The following is a 20,790-nucleotide window of genomic DNA, read 5'->3' as shown; positions in this document are numbered from 1 at the left end:
GTTTGGACGCACGGCGCCTTACCAAGAAATCAAATAAATTGTGGTATTTCCACACAGGAATAAAAATCAAGACCATTGCAAAGCCTTTCAAAGTTGAAAGTTATTGCTAGGTTTTATTTCCTAGACTGCCCGATATGGTGGATTAACCAAACTCAGCATTGAATTCAATTATAAAATAATTGTCATGCTTTATGCCAACGCACTAGCTTTGGGGTTTTAAAAGATCCCAATGTTTGTATGGGCAGTCATGTCAAGACCAACTTGGCTAGGGACCCTAAACCTGAGTGTATACTTTAACGATTTCTTTCCGCTAATACATGCTCTTTAACATGAATCAATTTAGCTTCATAAGGTTAAAAAACTGCGACAACTTTAAAGAAAACTCACGACTATTTTATAATATTTTTATTATAATTATTATAATATTATTATTGTAATTATTATAATATACTGTTTTTCCCTAAAAGTTATTCCCCTTTGAGTCGCCTGAGTAAACTCCCGCATTTAGGTGTGCATTGAGCGTGCATGTGTCTTTGAACCAATTCAAGGTCCAGCTCTGAAGTTTGAGTTTCCTATGTACATACATCGAGCAAGATAGATACGGCTTCCAGTCAACAGCTAATTGGGAAACCTTCCTACAACCTTTTTAGGAGCGACTACGGATAGCTGCAGATGGCCGTAAGTTTACGTAATCCGAAATGCGCAAATAGTTTCGTCAATGGTGTGTAGTATGTAATTTGCCTGTTGCAGCTGGCCAACTTCACGTAACACATTGAGATCGCTCGAATGCAAAATACTCTTATCAGCGTATCGGTAAGCGCCGCCCTGCCCTACTCCAACGTTGTATCGATGCCCCCGATCTAGCATTGACACGATTTTCAGGGAGCCACATTTGGCCAAAGCCGTGTAATGTAAGACAATAAAAAATAAACATTTTCCGCGCCATTTGGCGGGCCAGCAAAGCGGTCGGGCCGTGGAAAAGCCCTCTGCAGGCCAACAGCGGGGACATTCTGTTTGCACAACTGCAGACGAGAACACGCTGTCGAAAAAACTCATTACCTTTGGACTTACATAGACTTGAAACTGGAGCCACCATGTTTCGGCGAGTAATCGATATCCCCAGACTGATCTACATGCTGGCGGCGGTCGTCGTGCCCTGTCGGGCCCAATTTTACCCTTTAGTCGGACTGAGACCGGCTCCAAATCCCGCTAAATTTTCGAGTGCAGTGCCACGCCTGGTGCTCTACAACCCCTTTAGTGGGCAGCAGCTGGAGCCGCTTCGGTACTCGGCCCTTTTGCAGGACAGACGAAAGTCCGTGAACGGAAATATCGTAGAGCTACCTCAGCTCTGGCAGCCCTGCTCCTGCGCCGAGTTCTCCTGCCGGTGCTGCATTGGCTTGGCTCTGGGCTTTGGCGAATCAGACAACCAGCGGTTGTGCGCCGCCATCGACTACAACCGGGCGGACATAGGTCTGCGCCTCAGCGTCGAGATAAACCAGCGCAACGTGGCAACCTTCGGATTCTCAGCTCGAAATCCGCCCGAATACTGCGTGCCGCTGCCGCTCTCGAGCTGCCTGAGACTATACGACATCCGTACCTTCGGCGAGGGCAATATGCAGGTATGTCTGTCGGTGGTCTTGAAGATTCTGGCCAGCCAGTTTTTCGAGTACCGCCTCAGCTGCCTGCGCTTTGGCGCCAGGGGAGTATTTTTCGTTCGCGACGTGCCGCAGGATCAAGGGCAGGGACAGGAGGCACTGGAGCAGCAGTCTAGATCCGATGCGGGTCAGGAAGCTGGCAGACAGAAGCAGCTTCAGTTTCTACGCTAGATGATTTTCGTCTTTGCCTCACGCGCTTCAAATTGTAATCATCCATGCATGCTTTAACGCGTTACTTGTTAAGTGGAAAAGTTAAATTTAAATTAATTAAAAAGCCTTTAACTCTAAGACCGCGCCCAGCAGAACAGATCCCATGAAAACGGCAAAAATTGGCAGAAATCTGGGCCCTCACTTGGGCTTGTACTGACGATGATGCAACTGCCTTAGACCTTCTCGCACATATGAATGTACCAACGGATGTAATCGTTCTTTGGTTACCGATCGCGCACACAGCAATTACTTCTCTGCCCGCCCACTAATTCAAATGGAGAGTGAGATGCGACGGCCCTCCAACCATTTAGGCCGATAATGAAGTGGCCTAGGGGTCTTAAATAACAAATAATATATTCAAGCCTGCGTATCCTAGCTTGCGCAGACTCGCAACTAAAAGATAGGATAATATTTTTGTTTGTTTGCTAAGGGTATATTGATTTTAGCCAGTGGTTTGGAACGCAGTATACGGAGCAATTGCAACCTGTAAAGTATATTCTTTCTTGTTCGCCCGTCTGTTCGTTTCCAACTTTCCCAAAAGACTTATTTTTATTGCAAGTTGTATACAAGTCGGAGAGGGTCGAATCGGAACACTACCATAAATATCATATGGCTGCCAGTTGATTTTATATATAAATAAATACTGGCACGGTATTAAAGTTTAAGCTTACCAAAGCAAAATTTCTTGTTTCGTATCGATTTTATTTCCTTTTAACATTTAGTACTCATACTTTATTATTATTAAACTAAGTCAATACTTATAATTTAAATATTTTTTGATAGTATGTATTTCAATCAAATATGTTATGCAAACCGTAAGAAATATTTGCCTGATTTTTAGAAATTAACATATGAGTTCAAAAACAAATAACTTACGGTGCATTGTATGCAAAACTTAAAAGTATCTAAAAGTAAAAGCACTGTCCGAGCTAATCATCAATACGTATACTGCCCAATGCTTAGAAATGTTAATGTTTTTTAATATAAATTTTGTACGTAATAATTTAAATTGAATATTCAAACTTACAAAAAATCAATGAAACGGTGCATTCCGAAAATTAACAGACGTCAGTGAAGATGTTTCCTTTGAGTGACATGCTGAATTTAGTCTCTTGGCAAAACATAAGAAACAAGATTGAGCAAAACCCCAAATAAAGTAAAACTGGCCCGCAGATGCTCGCCGTCGCACTGTGGTAAACAAGTGGCTAGGAAAATGTTCCAAAATTAAATTTATTTTAAAATAGTTTGATGACGCGCTGTCCTGAGTTGGCTGTGAGTTAGGGCACAACCGTTTAAAGTCTCCAAGAAATTAAGTTAGTCTAGATCAAGAAACCTAATTACCCTATCAAGCAATAGCGAGAACGTGGCCGCTTGTCCCACTGTTGTTGGTGCTGCTGGCAGCGACGCAATTGCGCAATTGTTCACTCATTTCGGCTGGCTCTTTTTTGGCGTGCCTCGGCTTTGTTTACCGACACAGTCGCAATTAACAGTCGCAATATTATCGAGAGCAATTTTGCCTTGGTTTGGTTTGGCTTGGAAATTGAGATGGCTCCGGCCGGCTGGCAGCTGGCGGCTCCCGGCCGATTGGGACGCTTGGAGGGCGGTTGCGGAGGGACCGACTGGCGGGATCGGGCGGTACCGGGCGGGATCCGCGGCTCCACTTCGCCGTTTGTCTGGCTTTCTGGTTGAGTATCGCTGGCAGCGCTCGGTCTGCTGCTGCCTGCGCCGTCGGCCTCTAAACATACATGTGTATACATAATAATTTTACTTTTTCTGCCGTTTTCCAGCTCGCTGCTTTTTTACTTGCAAGCTAAACTTTACAACCACCGTCAGTTGTATTTCGGTTCGCGCTGCGATCTGTCGCACTTTGAAGCCACCTCGGCCAGCGAGAAAACGAAACTTTGGGCTCCACCATCCGATTCACATCCTGTGCGGCGGAAGACGAAGCAGTGCGTTGACTACCCTTTATAGTCATAACGTGCTTCCCGGAAAAGAAATGTAAGTGTCTAAGGCGTAACACGCTACATATGCGCACCATTTGCCAACTGATGTTTATCAATCAGCCCGGTACTTTAACGGTGCCCAGTCGATCGAAGTACAGGGCACAAGCCACTGCAGTTTTGAGCTGTTGATAAGACTCTTAAGTAATTCCCGGGCATCTTTGCTAGCTGGTTTGAGGGGCTTCAGTGCCAGACATTCAGCTCGACCTGCCGCAACGAAACCTGTTGAGCCCAACGGCCCGAGTGAATCCGCTCTCGGGCAGTACACTCCTCCAGACGATGACAACATTTCACACTTTACCTCGTGCGTTGGCCCCCAAAGAGACCAGATAGGCCCACCAACCACTGACTCCACTTGCAGTCGAAAGGAAAAAAAGTTTCACTTTCAATTGCGACACCCAGGGCCAAGTAGGTGGGAATCGGTGCCGTAAGGGAGAGAAGTGGGATGAGAGAAGGAGGGTAGGAGGGCGCCGAGAGGAGGACGCTGTCTCATAAAACAAAAGCATTTTAGCGCTGGGCATCTCAGCGTCAAACTATCTTGAAAGTTTACGATCGCGGCATTTCTCACCTCATTGCGGAGCGTCTGCGTCTCCGTCGAAAGTACGAATGTACATAAGTAAAGAGCTCATGTTGTGCCCTCCACCTTGGGTGGGAAATGTTAATCATAAAAAGTAAAAGTGAAATATTATGGGTAGAGGCAGCGCTAGATTTGTTAGCCGCCTCGCATTTGCATTTCGCACATGGTGGTGGCGAACTGCACCAGCCGGCAACTATAGAGAACTCCTGTTGTCTATAATGAGCAGAGCAACAGCCAGTGGCCGCTTGACTGCCTAAACGGACTACACGGGAATAAATGGTGATTTAGGGAAAGTACCAATTAGTTGTCGATCCCTGTGCCATTTCGTGGGATTTCAAGTGCTGGTGCTAGACCCAAAGAAACACAATTCATTCTCGCCGTGTACGTGTTCCTCCGACCCCGTCGTTTTGCGGGGGCGGGAGCGGTTGAAGGCATGGCGTGGCTGCCACTTAAGTTCAGTCTTTGTTGTCCGTTCGCCTCACAATGTACGAAGCGTTGCAGAGCAAACTCAACTTGATTGACAACTGACAGAGCCCCCAAGAATTTAATGGAAGCCCCAATCGAGTCACCCCTTCCCAAGTTACAGAGATAGTTGGATCCGCCGGGCTATCTATCCAAAGTTGACGGGGAGCGGAGACACCTGAGTTGGAGCTGCATCATGGGCTATAGGACTGCGATTAAATGGTTTCTGTATGCAAAATACATCACTCCCTACATGACTCGAATCAAAGAAAACTGTAATTGCAGACTGCATTTCGACACCCGTCCCCAAACCGCTGTTATGCGAAGCTTATGGCCGTAACAATGGGCTATGCTCGAGATGAATGGCTTTTTTACCGCAGCTTACTCATCGCCACACATCTCAGATCGCGTCAGTGACGTAATCCTCAACGGTGAGCAGTGACCTAAAAGACGCAACATTATCCAAATTTAACTGCGGTAACAATTCAGCCAAAGTCTGCCGACTGCATAGGAAAGATCGGCTTAAAAGATCGCCAACTGTGAGCAGGAACTCCTGGAAAGCCTGCGCACAGTCTAATTTCGGGACTCGTTTTAAAGCTCAAACGTTAGTACGTCGATTACTTACCGACGGAAATATGTTTTTAAGCGACTCCCACGCTGTGCAAGTTTATTTTATAATTTGGCACGCCTATTCTAGCTCCCACAAGCCGCCAAAATCGGTATCAAGAATATACATACATACGTACGCCTTAGGGCCGAAACCTTCCTTCGTCATGAAAAATATTTTTAAACGAATTAATTATACCCCTCTTGCTTTTGAAACAGTCGGAGTAGCAGCTGTTTCTTCCTTAATTTAGCTATTAAAATTAACCAGATTTATCTTGTTAAAATTAGATATAGTTTTTGTACATTTGCGTTTTTTTGTACATTTCCTTTTCGTTTAACCGTCAAAGTCAATTAAGTTTTTTTTAAAAAAAAAAACAAATTGTTTTCATTAAGTATATTGAACTAAATAATGTTCAGTGTCTACTATCATAAGAAAATAAAACTCACTCTTATCCTATTTTGCATTGATTGCTGAAGTATTAAAACCAGAAGAAACTATATAATCAACTTTTAGATACCCGTTGGAAAATATTTAAAATAATGTCGCCTTTACATTTGTAACCGACAGAATATGGCTAGATCGACTCGGATGTTGATCTGGACTGAGAATATATATATACATAATCAACTGTATACATATATATATAAATAATATTAATTTGTAAATAATATTTTTATATAAATATTAATATTTAATATACTTAATGAATACAATTTTGATGCTTAAACGAAAAGAAAAATGTTATATACATAATTATACAAAATATTTATTATATTTATAAATATTTATATAAAATATTTATATAAATATTTTGTATAATTATATATATAAAATTTTTCTTTTCGTTTATTTTTTATAAATATTATATAAATATTGTATATTATATACATATGTATATTTATATATACATATACAATAAAATTTTATAAAAATATATGTTTATATTTAATAATATATATTTAAATGTAAGTTATAAATAAGTTGTCGAAAAGGCTCGGTGGTTGCAGAAACTGTATTACTAAATGCAATAGGCTATCAAAGTGCGAATGCACATCAGTCCCAAAGGCCGTGGGCAAAATATTTGGAAAATCGATAGAAGCTTGCAAAAAATAATTTTATTATATTTTATCTGGCTTTTTCGCTTTTCCCCATTTTGTAGCCCTATTTTATGTTCTCTGCCGCAATCTTGAAAACTACGATTTGTAAAATTAATTGAATTTCAGTCATCCATTAAAGAATTTACAAGTATTCTGCACTTGTCCCGTTCACTGGCAGCAAATCGTTTTTGCTGACCGCCTAATCTTTTGAAACAGGGTGCATTCCCGCGAGTTATCCAAGACAATAGAAGCAGCAATAGTTTGGATTCAGCCATGAGTATCGGAGAATAGACGCGAAGCAATGTACGTAGTTGACCGCGTCAAGTTAAAAGTGAAAGTTTTGCCGAGCAGAGCGCAGCGATCTGCGTCGACGAGCAATCCAATGTCTCGGTTAGTCACCCAGTGCTCCATTGTCAGCCGCAATATCAGCGGCGGACGTGAACTTTAGCTGGCGCGTTTGTGTTGAAAATGCAATTTACAATTTACTTAATTGTTTAATTCAGCTTTTAGTCTGCAAATTTTCCTTTATTAGTGACTTGGATTGAATTGGATTGTCGTTAGTGTGGCTAAGGCGTATGCGTAATATTTTTGCTAACATCACCCGATCAGAAAATTTCATTACCATCAGGTAATAGTCGCATTGACCGCTCTCAGAAAGCGTTACCGAAAAAAAATTTGTATTGGTCAGCACGGTTGTTTGATGGTTATACTATTCTATACTATATCTTTATTATCAGTTTGGCCATCTCACTTTTTAGTTCATTCAATGTAAATTGTGGTAGTGTACACTCCATATTTGAATGTTGAACTTTCCTGCTTCCTTGAACTATAAAATTAATTTTTTGTAACACTTTGTTTCTCAGGAAACAACGCATTCGCCGTCTTAGCATCGATTCCGCGTCCGCGTCAGTAAAAAATGCACAGTGTACATTGTTTCCTCACCCCAGCGTGGAAAACGAAAGTTGCATTTTTATTTGCTGTCTCGCTTTCTGAGCCCAATGCACTCAGCACATCACGCAAATGCAGTAAGCCTAAAGTGGCTGCACCACTGTCCTGTAGGAAATTTTTTTTGAAAACGCGCGGAAAATCTGTTTAGCGATATCTGCAGGCAGGCAAACATGCGGGTTAAATAATTACACTGCGCCAATGGGACTTTTATTAATATGAAAAGAATTTGTTAAAAACGATCCACAGTATCCAAATCTGGCCACGATTTGTAACTCCAATAACATTGAAGCGGATTATCGGTAACTAAATTGTTAAAACAGTAAGCATGTAAACTGATTCATTTACTTTTAATACATATTATGACAAATAAGATACCAGAAGAAAACAATGGTTAACAGAAACTGAGAATCAAAAAAACATTTTAAATCGGCCGGTAATATCTTGTAATTTGAGTTTCCTTCATACGTATCTTTCAAACGCAGAAAAAGTTATAATAATACCGTTATCACCAAATTTTGTTATGTATACATAATCAATCAGAACATTAAACTAAATAACTAATCGCTTTATCTTTGCAGCGTTCGCCAGTAGATTGATCATGGCAAAACCACGCTACTTCGGATGGAAATACTTTATTGTTCTCATGGTATGTTTGCCAGGCTGTATAGCCCTATCGCGGGTCCGTAACCTGAGCGTAACCGGAAAGCCAGCGCTGATCCGGACGGAGCTCCGCTTTGGCCGGAACCTTGACCCTTCTAAGGTACGAGTGGTGAACGTCAAGTCCAGCATGGGCGAGGATGTAGAGATCCTGGTTGGCAAAAATAGCCGCAAGGCCCGTGCTGAGGATGCGCCTGAGTCCATTTTCGTGCGCAGCGCGGATGTCAAGCGGCGCCTTGTCCTGCCCACGAGCAAGTCAATAGCTAGTGGTCGCCAGCTCACCTTCGAGCACAGCCCGGCATTACTAAAGCAGAGTGAACTGGCCCAACAGATGGGCGCCTATCGGCAGCGCAAGGCAGAGGCGGAGCAGCGCCAAGCAAAACTTATCCAACTGCAGCTGGCCAAGGCGCAGAGCAGGGGAATAGAGCACCAGGCAGCGCAGGGGGACTTTCGACGTGGGCGCCATCTCCCTGCTGACATGTCCTGGGAGCCCGTCCGACCTCAGTTTCCGACCCAGACACAAAAAATTTCCCGCAAGAACATTTCGTTGGCAGCCGATCGCCAGTGGCAACCATTCGGCATGGAGGATTCGGGGGAAATCCAGCCACGACTGCAGCGACTGTCCCAAGGACCTATGTTCAGCTTTCCCAGGGACACGGAGTTTGCCGCATCCGACGTGCAGGAGTACTTAGAGGGTGACAGGGACACTCGGGCCTACGGCAGTGTGTCTAATCAGGGATACAGGCCCAAGAACCTCATCACCAAGCACAACTACAACTCCCTTCCGCAAAAATCTAAATACGTGACCTACTTGCCGCACTCCATGGTAGTGACGGCAAGTGCGGGAGTCGCCACGCCCACGACCCGGCGGCAGACTGGTGTTTACGCGAGCCCACACCACAACCCAATCGGCCAAAGCTCTCAAAGCGTAGTGGACGGTCCCGTCGTGACGCTGATCGAGGGTGTCCGAGTGCCAGACAGCGCAGAGGACAAAGTTAAGACCTGGCGCAACGCCCGTGTCCTGAACAATCAGTTGGTGCCATATCCAAAGGGTTACACGCCGCCGAGGGCCCAGATGCCCAGTTTCGACCGATAGGTGTGGAATTGATCAAAACATGTGGTGTTGGGTGCTCAACGGTTATTGCTATTTATTGAATTTTCTATTGTTAAGCTATTTATAAACGTTAATTTTAAGTTTTCAAGAAAGACGTGCTTGTCTATCTCATAAAGTCGTTGACAGTTAGCACACGAAGATCCGACTTGCGCAAAAGGCGGGCGCACAAGGGTGCGTCGTACGTTAGGTAGACGACGTGCATTGGCGCGGTCTGCATAAATCCGTTCTCGGACAGGGTGTAGCGGTATGGCTTGAGCAGCTCCAGGTACACAAACACGGCGGGGCGCTTTACCTGTATGCTGATGCTGACGCTGTTGCGGATGAAGTCCGTGGTGTTAAGACAGGTTCGGGAGGCAATCTCAAACTGCGTAGTTAAATATTAAGACGAAGGCATTCCAAAGCTGGGCTTACTTACCTCGAGCCTTGGATCCTCAATCCCGACTGCTGCAGCAATGTTACTGGGAAAGAAGTGGGTTCTAGAGATGACATTCTGATCGCGGCGCAGCTGCAGCTCTATAAACGCGTTAGTTTTGGAGAACTCTCCTTTTAGAAGATCGGAGATGGCAATGACCTTGTCGTACTGCACGCCATTGGGGCGGAGGGTTACTTCCCAGGCAATGGACTGCCGGGGCAGAAGCTGGGACCACAGGTGAACGTTAGCCACAACATTCAGTTTCCATGGGTCCACCTCCAATTGGTCACAAATAAGGGAGATGTTTAACGAATCCGTGGACTTTTCGTAGAGGGCAACAATTGAAATAGGCGCTAGAAAGTCACGTGCCCAGTAATGGAGCAGCTGAAGAAAGGAAAGGAAGCATTAAATAGTTAAACACTTTTATCAACAAATAACAAATAATAGTAAACTTGGACAGTTTAAAGTTTGAAGCCCAATTCAATTCAATTTAGATTTTATAATACCGAAAATCAAACATCCATGCGGACAGGCAGCCGAATACCGCTAGATCTTTGTACTTTTCAACGAATCTAGAGTATATTTAATATTTGTATTTACTGATTTCAGTCAGAAGTTTGCAACGCGGTTAACGATATATAAAAAGTAGAGAAAACCAACAGACGAAGTGATATAGCCATGGGCATCCGTCTCCCAGTTTCAAGGGGGCACTCTACGGATAACCTTCAAAAAATTAATTTTTATTACCCGTTACTCGTAGAGTAAAAGAGTATATTAGAATCGTTGAAAAGTATGTAACAGGCAAAAGGAAGCGTTTCCGACCATATAAAGTATATATATTCTTGATCAGGATCAATAGTCGAGTCGATCTGGCCATGTCCGTCTGTCTGTCCGTCCGTATGAACGCTGAGATCTCAGGAACTACAAAAGCTAGAAAGTTGAGATTAAGCATAAAGACTCCAGAGTAATAGACGCAGCGCAATTTTGTCGATTCATGTTGCCACGCCCACTCTAACGCCCACAAACCGCGAAAACTGCGACGCCCACACTTTTGAAAAATGTTTTGATATTTTTTCATTTTTGTATTGGTCTTGTAAATTTCTATCGATTTGCCAAAAAACTTTTTGCCACGCCCACTCTAACGCCCACAAACCGCCCGAAGCTGCCACGCCCGAACTTTTGAAAAATGTTTTGATATTTTTTCATTTTTGTATTGGTCTTGTAAATTTCTATCGATTTGCCAAAAAAACTTTTTGCCACGCCCGCTCTAACGCCCACAAACAACCAAAAACTGTCAGTGTTGACACACTACCACTATGAGTAACGGGTATCAGATAGTCGGGGAACTCGACTATAGCGTTCTCTCTTGTTTTATTCATTAATTCGATAGCTATACTATTCAAAAATATTATCCCAAAGCTGGAATGCCATGTACTACGAATAGTTTTGGGCAGGACCCAGCTCACGCTTAGTTACATCAGGTGGTCGCGCCGTAAAAATTTTTTTTATTTAAAAACTTTAAAGTGTGTTTTCTCGAAACTCGTTTTTTAGAATAAAGTCACCGGTAGTGATTAAAATTCTAACATCAGTAAAAACTAATTGTTTATTCAATTTTTTAGTCGATATAGTTTTGTTAAAGTTTTATACGTGCAAGATGAAAAATTGAAGTTCAGACATGTAAATAAATAAATACAAATTACTACTACAAATTAAAAACTACCTTTTATCGAGGCAAGCCATAGGGTGCCCCCCTTAAAGCTATCTGCATGAAAAGTTTTGGAAAATATGAGATATCAGATATCGGTTATTCGGCTGGTGGGAGAACTAACGAGAAATTAAAAAATTTGTTTGACGTATCCATAAAAATTAAAAAAATAATACTGAAATGAAAAAATGCAGTTTCAAAAGTGTAGCCGCCGCAGTTTTGTGCGGCTTGTAGGCGCGTACATAGCCATGTCGACTCGGATAGTGATCCTGATTAAGAATATATTTGCTTCATAGGGTGGGAAACACTTCCTCATACATACTTTTTAACGAAATTAGTATACCTTTTTATTTTACAAGTAATCGGGATACAAATTTTAACTTTGCCACGGCCACTCTAACGCAAAAAAACTGTCAAGGCCGCACTTTTAAAAACAGTTTAACTTTGTTATTTATTAATTAATTTATTTTATTTTTTTTCCTTAATTCTTTACTAGCTAAATAACGGGTATCTGATAGTCGAGACCTCGACTATCGAATTATCTCTTGTTATACCCGTTACTCGTAGAGTACAACGCTATACTGAATTCGTTGAACATTATGTAACATATAAAGTATATATATAGATTGTTGAGATTAAGCATTTAGCTTCCGGAGACATAGACGCAGCGCAAGTTTGTTGGCATGCAAACACTTTTAAATAATGTTTAAATTTTTTTTCCTTATTTTGTAATCTTGAAAAATTTCTATCGATTTGCAAAAAAAATTTTTAAACTCCCAAATTTTTACTTTTTTTTTATTTTATAATTTTTACCCAATTTCTACCGATATTTCAGAAAATGTTGAAACTTCTCGTTGGCACTTGCACTAGCTGACTAATTGGTATCTGTCGGGGAACTCGACTACAGGATTCTCTCTTGTTTTACTTTACGACTAGCGGATAAAACAATAGTAGGAATACCAGCGTTATTGCTGCGATGGACTAAGTGCTATGCAATTACAGCTTACCTTCCAGTTGCCATAGAAATCAACGCTGGACCAGGATGGCGCCACCCATACGTCATTTAGCTGCCAGTAAAGGGCCCCCATTGTTCTGTGGGAGGTATCCCGAAGGCTACGGTACAATTCGGTTTCCAGCTTTGTGGCCATGGCTTGAGCAATCTGGCTGAAGTAAATCAGTGCTTTTGCATAGTCCTCATCCTCCGGCAAGGGCAGCGGTAGGTGCCTCTCCACTAGTGCGATTATAGGAACATTTCCCAGCGGATGGTGTTGCCGGTGTGTGATCAGGGCGAGAAGGTCATCGTCGTCGCTCTTGCTGCGCTGCCATGCGTATGCACCGGGAAAGCTCTGAAAGCCGAACTCACTGACGAACCGAGGACGTGGAAAAATATCTGGATTCCAACCGTCCTTAGTGTAGTCGTAGAAGTGTACTGAGAAAGAGAGATCATTTTATGGGCTGGATATGGGCAGGTTCTCTGCTTACCATCGCCATTGTGGTTATCCTGAGGGTTGTTGGAAATATAGTTGTCCGGTTCACTAGCTTTGCCATTTGAAGGTGAGGACACCAGTGGCTGTGGTCGTGCGCTATGCGAAACAAGCTTTAACTCGTGGATGACATTAGCCAGGTAGAGCTCCCTGTACTCGCTCTCAAATCTATCTCTTTCGACAAGCGTACCGTACCAGTTCTGTACAAGAGCAGCTTCGTTTTCGTTGTTCGTCACAAAAATGGCCACGCTGGGATGGTGTGATAGTCGTATGGCGTTCTGGCGAACCTCCTCACGCACCGACGATAGAAAATCGTCGCCAACGGGATACATGGCACAAGCAAACATCATATCTTGCCAAATTAGAAGACCCAAGCTGTCGGCGAGCTGGTAAAAGTAATCCGATTCGTAGACTCCGCCTCCCCATACACGAATCATGTTCATATGGGCTTCCTTGGCGGACCTTAATAATTGTGCGACTTTGGATGACCAATATAAATTGAAATAAGAAAAAACGCTATAGTTGCGTTCTTCGATTATCAGATACTGGTTACTCAGCTAAAGGGCATCCGCGTCAGATGTACAAGAAAAACCGCCTACACTTTTGACATATCGATACAGTTTTGGGTGGTTTGTGGCCCTTAGAGTCGGCTTGGCAACGAGTTTTTTTTCCAAATTTGCGTGCTAGTTTTGGGCGATCTGAGGGCGTGGCAACAAGGGTCAAGATCTCCTGAGATCTCCACGCTTATACGGACGGACAGACAGAGAAGTCCGATCCGTCCCGACTTCTACTACCTGCACTAAAAAGAAGTCTTCATGAGAAGCTAGTTCGCGTAGGAACGGTCGGACCAAACGCAGATCGACTCGGTTGTTGAAAATCATCAGGAATATACATATATGTATATGTGGTCGGAATATACATTCCGTATAGGTTTACAACTCGTTTACGTTGGTATATAATAGTTGTCATATGAATTATAAGGATATACTTGAAAGATGTATGTAACATTTTAATATGTATAAAAATAACTTGACTGTGTGAAAGTTAGGTAGATAAATTAGGTAGATCGAGCTGCATTATTTATCAAAACATAAGTTATAGTGTAATGATTAAATTTCAATGATTACTTTCATATTCATATTTCATCATCAGATTTAAGAAATATTTAAAATAGTTACTTTTAAAATAAATAAAACTCTAAAATAAATATAAATAATAATATATTCTGGTCAAAATCAAGCTTACTTTCCAATTTACGCATAGGGGAACCCTGAGTCGTCCATGTAAAAATACCTTGTTGAAAAGGTTCAGTTTTGGTCACTGCCAATTTATCTATTGTATGCATATTTCCGTTATCTCAACTTTGGGATATGCTTTCTCGGAATCCTCGCCACAGGTACTTTTTTCGTGACCAGACTCTGAATTTGTGATTCGTAGCTAACGAAAAATTGTTGCTTCCCTGAATGTGTATTTATACCCGTTACTAGTAGAGTAAAAGGGTATACTAGATTCGTTGAAAAGTATGTAACAGGCAGAAGGAAGCGTTTCCGACCATATAAAGTATATATATTCTTGATCAGGATCAATAGCCGAGTCGATCTGGCCATGTCCGTCTGTCCGTCCGTATGAACGTCGAGATCTCAGGAACTACAAAAGCTAGAAAGTTGAGATTAAGCATACAGACTCCAGGGACATAGAAGCAGCGCAAGTTTGTCGAATCATTTTGCCACGCCCACTCTAACGCCCACAAACCGCCCAAAACTGCCACGCCCACGTTTAAAACTCTCCTTCTCTCTTCCACTAGCTGAGTAACGGGTATCAGATAGTCGGGGACTCGACTATAGCGTTCTCTCTCGTTTTATTTGTTACACAGAGTAATCATTATTTTAAATCAATTTTTTAATAAATAGTTAATTAAAATGGTAAATTAATATATGTAAATTTAAATTACTCAAATCTAATGATTATAGTTATATAAGCAAGTGAAAACCTAAAAACTAAATCATTTTAAGATAATAACCAGATCTGTAATGTTTTGGGTGATTCCGTATTGGATTTAATCAACATTAACTGTTGTTTCCCATCTTAGAGTTAAGCTACTTATGCTTCCAAACAAGATGTATCTCTAAAACTTATTCAAAATAATCCTTATTTATGCACTCACTCTGTTCCTTTGTTTGTCTTTCGGGTAGAATGTGGGATGGTATGTAGTTACTGCCTTTCATAAACATTTCCACCCCATTTACTCGGAAGAAAAAGGTGTTTCCAACGCCGTCTGGGGCGGGATCCTCGACCAGCTCAAGCGTACGAAAACCTACTCGCACCGACTTGTGTGACTGGGTCTTAGATCGATCCTCGGGTCCATCAGATCCCAACCAGGTCTTCAGGGTGAAGTGGAGCGGATATAGTTTCTGCTCACCGTAGCCATTTGGCCACCACATTACGACTTTCCCCTGCGAAGTAATAACGGCACTTGACACAAATGAAGACAGCACAAATTCATGTCCATGTAATTAGCAGGCGATACTTACAATTGGCACAGCCTGATCGAACTCAATTACTGGCGCCAGGTGGCTGATCTTTTTTATTCCGTATCTGTCTACTATTACCGGATGGTCCAATAACTCGCTGCAACCCATAATGTCATAAAAGAACGCGTTTCCACGGGAGCGTGCCCACTTACACAGCGTATAGGACAAGTCTTCCATTGAAGTTTTGCCCGCCCACCGTGTCCAGGTAGCAGCGAATATGCATGTTCCAGTGCGAACCGTTGATGCGGCTGACGTCCACATCTACCTCACGAATCAGCGCCACCTCGTAGATTTCTAGCTCCACGTTCTTCCAGATTCCAGCAGAGGGCGCTGCGGGACCCCAGTCCCAAGAAAAGCTAGCCTGCATCTTCCGCAGCATGTTCATGTGGCACTCACCATGGTAGCGCTCGTTGGGGCATTCCGGAGGCACGCTCTTTTTATGTTCTTTTAAAGCATTGGCCCTCGCCAAAGCAGCTACTACGGGAGATTGGATCTCCACTTCCAGGGAGTTTTCCGCTTGCAGCAGTGAACTCACTTCGTAGGAGTAGCGGACAAACATGTTGTCCGTGCGTCCTAGCAGCTGATGGTTCAGCCGGATTTCAGCCACCGTGTCAATGCCGTGGAACGTCAGGTTGATGTGGCCGCGATTGAGGTGATGGACGTCGACTAAGGCGGTCATTATCAGAAAAATATGGGCAATCCCGAAATAGATTCTTAAATTTCCATTTTATGAAAAAGTAATTAAAAGTGAGTTTCCAATTCGTAAAAAAGAATGTAACAAGATCTTATTAAATAGGTTAAATTTCAAATTAGGTTTAAAAGATAAAATATTAACAGCACCACAAAAACCTTATTTTGTTTGTTTATATCTTTTGATATATGTATTAAACCCACCTAAAATAAAGTTTTTATTTCGAAAGTTATGGTTGACTAACGGGTAAAAGGCATAACTGGCTAACGAGGAGTGGCTACCACTTTCACGCTTACCAATGCATTTGAATGAACCATTTAGGGATGTCGTGATATTAAAAAAATATCGTATCGATGATATTTTTTTTATCAAAACAAAATGATGATAATATTTAAAATATCACAAAAAAAATATCGATATATATGATATTTTTGATATTTTTTTTTTCAAATAAAATTTTATTTCCCCTCAATAAAAATATAAAAGTTTCTTATTAACTTAATTTTCATATTTAATTTCATATTTTCATTTAATCTTAATATATCATAACTTAAATTAATGGATTTCTAATACAGATCATAATAATAATAAAACGGATATAATACAGATAATAATAAATTCTCAGTGAAATTTTGAGCTTCTGAAATTTGAACATACGCACACATACATACACCTTATGACATACCTTCTTTTTCGCACATTTTACGAAAACATCTTTATGTTTATTTTTAAGGTGCGAGGACATGTTTGAAGTGTTTCCACAGGTTTTTATTATTCTTTCGAACAATTTGCATTTTGCAGTCCCGTTTTTTATTTCTATATAATTTGATTTGATATCTATTTTATCACGTGCTCGTGTAGTTGGTATCGCGTCGAAATCAAAGTGAGCAAAGAGAAAATATCAAAAAATATCCAAAAAAAATATCGCAATACCGTTATTTGGGCAAATAAAATATCACGATATAAATATATCATTTTCAGAAAAAAATATCGATATATTGATATATTATCAACAACCCTAAAACCATTGTCCATAGAAGGCTTTTTAGTGTAAAAAAAAGGGAAGCCAAAAAGTCAATAGTAGAATCTTATTTTTTTAAGCTCATAAATCACATCAATCAGATTAACAAATATGTTTGGTTGTCCCATGGTTCGAACTCTTTTATTTTGTAAAAGCAAAGTCAAGGAAATCTTGCTAAAACTTACACTGAAAGAAATTATAGAAAGTCCAGTTGTCGTAGGCCAGATAACGCAGGCCGACGTCGTTGAAGGAGTCCAATACATGGGGTGCGAAGGCACTATATATACCCAAGGGCAACGTTTGGTTAGCAATAGTTAGGGCTGTAGGGAAATGTATACACTTATACTAGGTAGCAATGAGAAATGACACTCCTTCAGCGCACAAAAGTTTTTTGTTGATTGGTCTTCCCTCTTTAAATTATTTCAAACAACTTCAATTATCGTTTTAGATTATTCATAAGGTGAACTACTTTGCGGCATTTGTGCTGCCAAAGGGCTTTTGCTAATTGTACTCACAGCCATTCTGATTAGTTATCGTCCAATTGCCCAGCTCTATTACTTCCACCTTATCACATTGGCCGCCGCAAACAAAAAGGCCACAAAGTAATCCGACCATTACAGCGCCCCTGGTGCCATTTCCGAGTAATTCGCATCCATACTTCATCTGGAAAGTGGTAGTCGTCCCAAATTAGTACGGCTATTTTGAGGACGACTCCCCTCTTCGACAATTAGCACTTTAGGAACCCAAGAGCTTTCAGCAATACGAGAAGTTGTTCCACCGACTCACAGCCAACTAATATTTCACTTTCTCCGGCGATTCAGAACCGATAGTAAGAACGCCAAGTGAGCTAAGAAACGCATCGATATCGATAATGAAATAAGTTTCAACGTAACGATCCACTGCGCACATCAGCTGTTAAAAATGAAATAAAAATTAAATATGCATACGTACATAGGTGTCAAATCACTTTTACTTTATTGTTGTGGCATTTCAAACGGCACGCTATCGATCATTAGAACAAAATTTACGGGACAAATTACTTAAATTCAAAACCTAATCAAAGCTATATAATTTGTATTTACGTCACTGTAAAAGCATTTTTAATGCTATGATGCTTACAGCACGAATTATATGCTGTGGCAAAAAAAAACATTTTTTCCCACTTTTGGTTGATTTTCCAAAAACAAGTTAAAAAATATGTTTTTTATGTAAATCTTATATCCCGGGCAATTTTTGAACTTTTAATTTTTCCAATTTAAAATATCTTATTCAATGTTTAGCAATGCATTTTGTATAAATTCTAGTATTTAAATACCGCGTATATAATCTAAAAACGAGCCATTTCCAATTTTCACTGTGAAGTCAATTTAATAACAGTACTTTCTAAATATTCTTTATCTGCAACGGCAATTTTATACCAAATTCCCTTTGCTTGCATTGCTGTAAGGCTGTTTAAAATTGTTGGCTGTGGACTTAAATTAATGTGGTTTACTTATGAACAAATTCAATGCAGAAAGCCGGAGCAGTCTGCTGCTAATTTCCGAGCATATAATGAATAGACATTTATTTATGTCCTCCTTACCGTCCGCCTGTCTGTCCTCTCCTATGAACGTCGAGATCTAAGGAACTATTAAAGCAATCTCAAACAAGATGGGTTTAGTAAAATTGAATTTTCGAAATATTAAAACTGGAATCATTTGCCCACCAATTTTTTTTTGCCCACGTCCAGTTTTGAAGATATGAAATTTAGAAAATCAAAAAGTTTACTTCCTTTTTTTTTTGTTTAATCGCAATAACATAGTTTGCCCACCCTTTATGAAAAAAGTTTTAGTTTGGAAAATAAAACCCATTAAACAAGGGGTGTCTCAAAACTAAACATTTTCCATAAATAACATTTGACCACCCTTATGGTCTTTCTTTATAAAAATAATAGTCACGGCATAAATTTTTATATAATATTTTATTAGATCATTGATCACAACTTTAAGCAAATTCGTTTCTTCGAATTGGTTTCGGCTGTGCGAAGCTCTCCCTTCTCTTCAGAGAAAATTGAGCGGCTAATAACTAATTTATCTGTATGAAAGCTAGAGAAGATTTTAACTTTGGCATGTCCTAGAAAGTCATTGCGAAGAAAAACATAACAAAAACACAGTTAAAAGTGCGTTAAATCATAGCTATTAATCACTGGTTTTTAGGTGCATTTTAATGCGCTTATAAGTCCTCATTCACTTCTTTTTTCTAGAAGAAATTTACAATACTTTTTTATCATTCGTCAACTTTAAACTAAATTTCAAATTTATTTTATCTATTTTCGCAAGCACGTGCAAGCACGTTACGTTTACGATAAATAGACAAAATTGCCCACCACTCTTGTTGAACAACATACCACTTCCGAAAGCAGATGAGGTAGTGTACCTTTACAATAAAAGTCACGCGACGTACTGATTTTTTTATAAGGTAAGATTTTTACGTACTCAAAATTTGACTACGTGAAATTCTTGAATTGAATCTCGCGCCACATTTTGTCACTAGTGCCAACTTTGAACGCACGATAATCAGCTGTTGGACATGTGCTCGAGAAAATTTAATGAGAAATCAGATAATTATATAATACTGAGTGATAATGAGAGTCACCGAGAGTGATAAATCTGTTTGAGGTGAAATCACAGTCTACATCGTAACGGGTGAGTTACCTTTCAAGTTATTCACGTAACATCAATTTTCATAAATATATAGATCACCTCACGGGAAATCGCCAAATGTGTTGTGTGGAATTTCCAACCTCATTTGCTAAATTTAGTATTTTTTATGCGTGATTATAATTGTGCGCGATTATAATTTCGATTATTTTCGAAAAAAGTTGTTGTGACTGATTCTTCCTTTCTTTAAAATTTATTGAGAATTAACTTGCACGATTAAAAAAATGTGTTTCTAAAATTGTTACTATTTGCACTTTACAGCTACAATATGGACAAAAATAAATTGTATCAGGATTTATTTGCAAAATTCAAAGCGGCATATCCTGAAAAAAAGCTCTCGATGTGCAGAATCAAACGAAAGATTTTTAGAACGCCATCAAAAATCAAGAAAATTTCAAAATACTTCTGGAGCAAAAGTTTGCGGAATTATACCACATTGAATTGAAGAAGAAGATCTCCTTGTTATTTTTTTGGAGCAAAGTAAGGTTTATAATAATTTATAACGTTCAACAACACTAATATAAATATTTTTTATAGGCAGTACAGGACCCGTCAACAAAAAAGCACTCGGAAAAGGACAAATGTACAAATACCTCACATTCATCAAAAGGTGAAAGGCCCAAAATTAGCGTCACAAGGTTTATGGACGGTCCCCAACAGCAATATTTACATCAAATAGCGAGCACAATCAAAGATTCTGAGAACCATCACTGGGGCACCGTGGTACGTTCGGAAGCAAAACATCCAAAGTGACTTAAATATTCCACCAGTTATCAATGCAATTACGGAACTTAAGGAAAAATACTTTAGCAAGCTTTACTCGCACCCCAACCACCTAGCGAGAGGTCTAACCCAGCTCAGTAGGCATACCCGTCTCCGGCAAAAGGACCTACCAACCCACCGAAGAAATTTTTGGGGTC

The 20,790-nt window shown here is 40.5% G+C and overlaps 3 protein-coding genes and 1 long non-coding RNA gene across 8 annotated transcripts; 3 read left to right on the top strand and 1 right to left on the bottom strand.

Annotated features, from left to right (window-relative positions):
* The first annotated feature begins 422 nt into the window (after nucleotides 1-422).
* Nucleotides 423-2,936, top strand: LOC6535254. The gene has a single exon (XM_039376786.2). It carries the CDS (start codon nucleotides 1,095-1,097, stop codon nucleotides 1,824-1,826), a length of 732 nt encoding a protein of 243 aa, XP_039232720.1. The 5' UTR covers nucleotides 423-1,094; the 3' UTR covers nucleotides 1,827-2,936.
* A 389-nt stretch (nucleotides 2,937-3,325) lies between these two features.
* On the top strand, nucleotides 3,326-9,456 carry LOC6535253. 2 transcript variants are annotated; one of them, XM_015191511.3, is made up of 3 exons: nucleotides 3,326-3,549; nucleotides 3,653-3,863; nucleotides 8,135-9,456. In XM_015191511.3, exon 3 carries the CDS (start codon nucleotides 8,155-8,157, stop codon nucleotides 9,307-9,309), a length of 1,155 nt encoding a protein of 384 aa, XP_015046997.1. In that variant the 5' UTR covers nucleotides 3,326-3,549; nucleotides 3,653-3,863; nucleotides 8,135-8,154; the 3' UTR covers nucleotides 9,310-9,456. The 2 variants fall into 2 exon arrangements, with proteins under 2 accessions (XP_015046997.1, XP_039232719.1); XM_039376785.1 differs by lacking the exons at nucleotides 3,326-3,549; nucleotides 3,653-3,863 and adding an exon at nucleotides 7,498-7,855.
* LOC6535251 (beta-mannosidase) lies at nucleotides 9,337-18,056 on the bottom strand. 2 transcript variants are annotated; one of them, XM_015191510.2, is made up of 10 exons: nucleotides 17,958-18,056; nucleotides 17,687-17,834; nucleotides 17,357-17,491; nucleotides 15,612-16,125; nucleotides 15,460-15,556; nucleotides 15,093-15,381; nucleotides 12,927-13,406; nucleotides 12,452-12,873; nucleotides 9,743-10,123; nucleotides 9,337-9,691 (listed from the first exon to the last, which is right to left on the bottom strand). In XM_015191510.2, the coding sequence occupies exons 2-10, from the start codon at nucleotides 17,832-17,834 to the stop codon at nucleotides 9,431-9,433; spliced, it is 2,727 nt and encodes a 908-aa protein (XP_015046996.1). In that variant the 5' UTR covers nucleotides 17,958-18,056; the 3' UTR covers nucleotides 9,337-9,430. The 2 variants fall into 2 exon arrangements, with proteins under 2 accessions (XP_015046996.1, XP_002095907.1); XM_002095871.4 differs by having other exon boundaries at nucleotides 17,687-18,010.
* Nucleotides 18,057-19,760: 1,704 nt separating this feature from the next.
* On the top strand, nucleotides 19,761-20,657 carry LOC26536406. 3 transcript variants are annotated; one of them, XR_001453899.3, is made up of 3 exons: nucleotides 19,761-19,855; nucleotides 20,132-20,350; nucleotides 20,408-20,657. It is a non-coding gene; the product is annotated as an uncharacterized LOC26536406 (long non-coding RNA). The 3 variants fall into 3 exon arrangements; XR_005561793.2 differs by lacking the exon at nucleotides 19,761-19,855 and adding an exon at nucleotides 19,878-20,030; XR_005561792.2 differs by lacking the exon at nucleotides 19,761-19,855 and having other exon boundaries at nucleotides 19,865-20,350.
* Nucleotides 20,658-20,790: the final 133 nt, after the last annotated feature.

This window comes from Drosophila yakuba, chromosome 3R (assembly GCF_016746365.2).
Source record: "Drosophila yakuba strain Tai18E2 chromosome 3R, Prin_Dyak_Tai18E2_2.1, whole genome shotgun sequence".
In the NCBI taxonomy this organism is placed as follows: domain Eukaryota; kingdom Metazoa; phylum Arthropoda; class Insecta; order Diptera; family Drosophilidae; genus Drosophila; species Drosophila yakuba.
This window is presented reverse-complemented; position numbering and strand designations above follow the sequence as displayed.

Bases quoted from the DNA above. Each gene is read 5' to 3' on its own strand.
- LOC6535251 (XM_015191510.2), bottom strand. From the start codon at position 17,834: ATGAAGTATGGATGCGAATTACTCGGAAATGGCACCAGGGGCGCTGTA. The intron at 15,557-15,611 runs GTAAGTGGGCAC...TATGGGTTGCAG, and splicing joins AGACTTGTCCTATACGCTGT to CGAGTTATTGGACCATCCGG. The intron at 13,407-15,092 runs GTGAGTGCATAA...GGTCATCCAAAG, and splicing joins AAGACAAACAAAGGAACAGA to TCGCACAATTATTAAGGTCC.
- LOC6535254 (XM_039376786.2), top strand. From the start codon at position 1,095: ATGTTTCGGCGAGTAATCGATATCCCCAGACTGATCTACATGCTGGCG.
- LOC6535253 (XM_015191511.3), top strand. From the start codon at position 8,155: ATGGCAAAACCACGCTACTTCGGATGGAAATACTTTATTGTTCTCATG.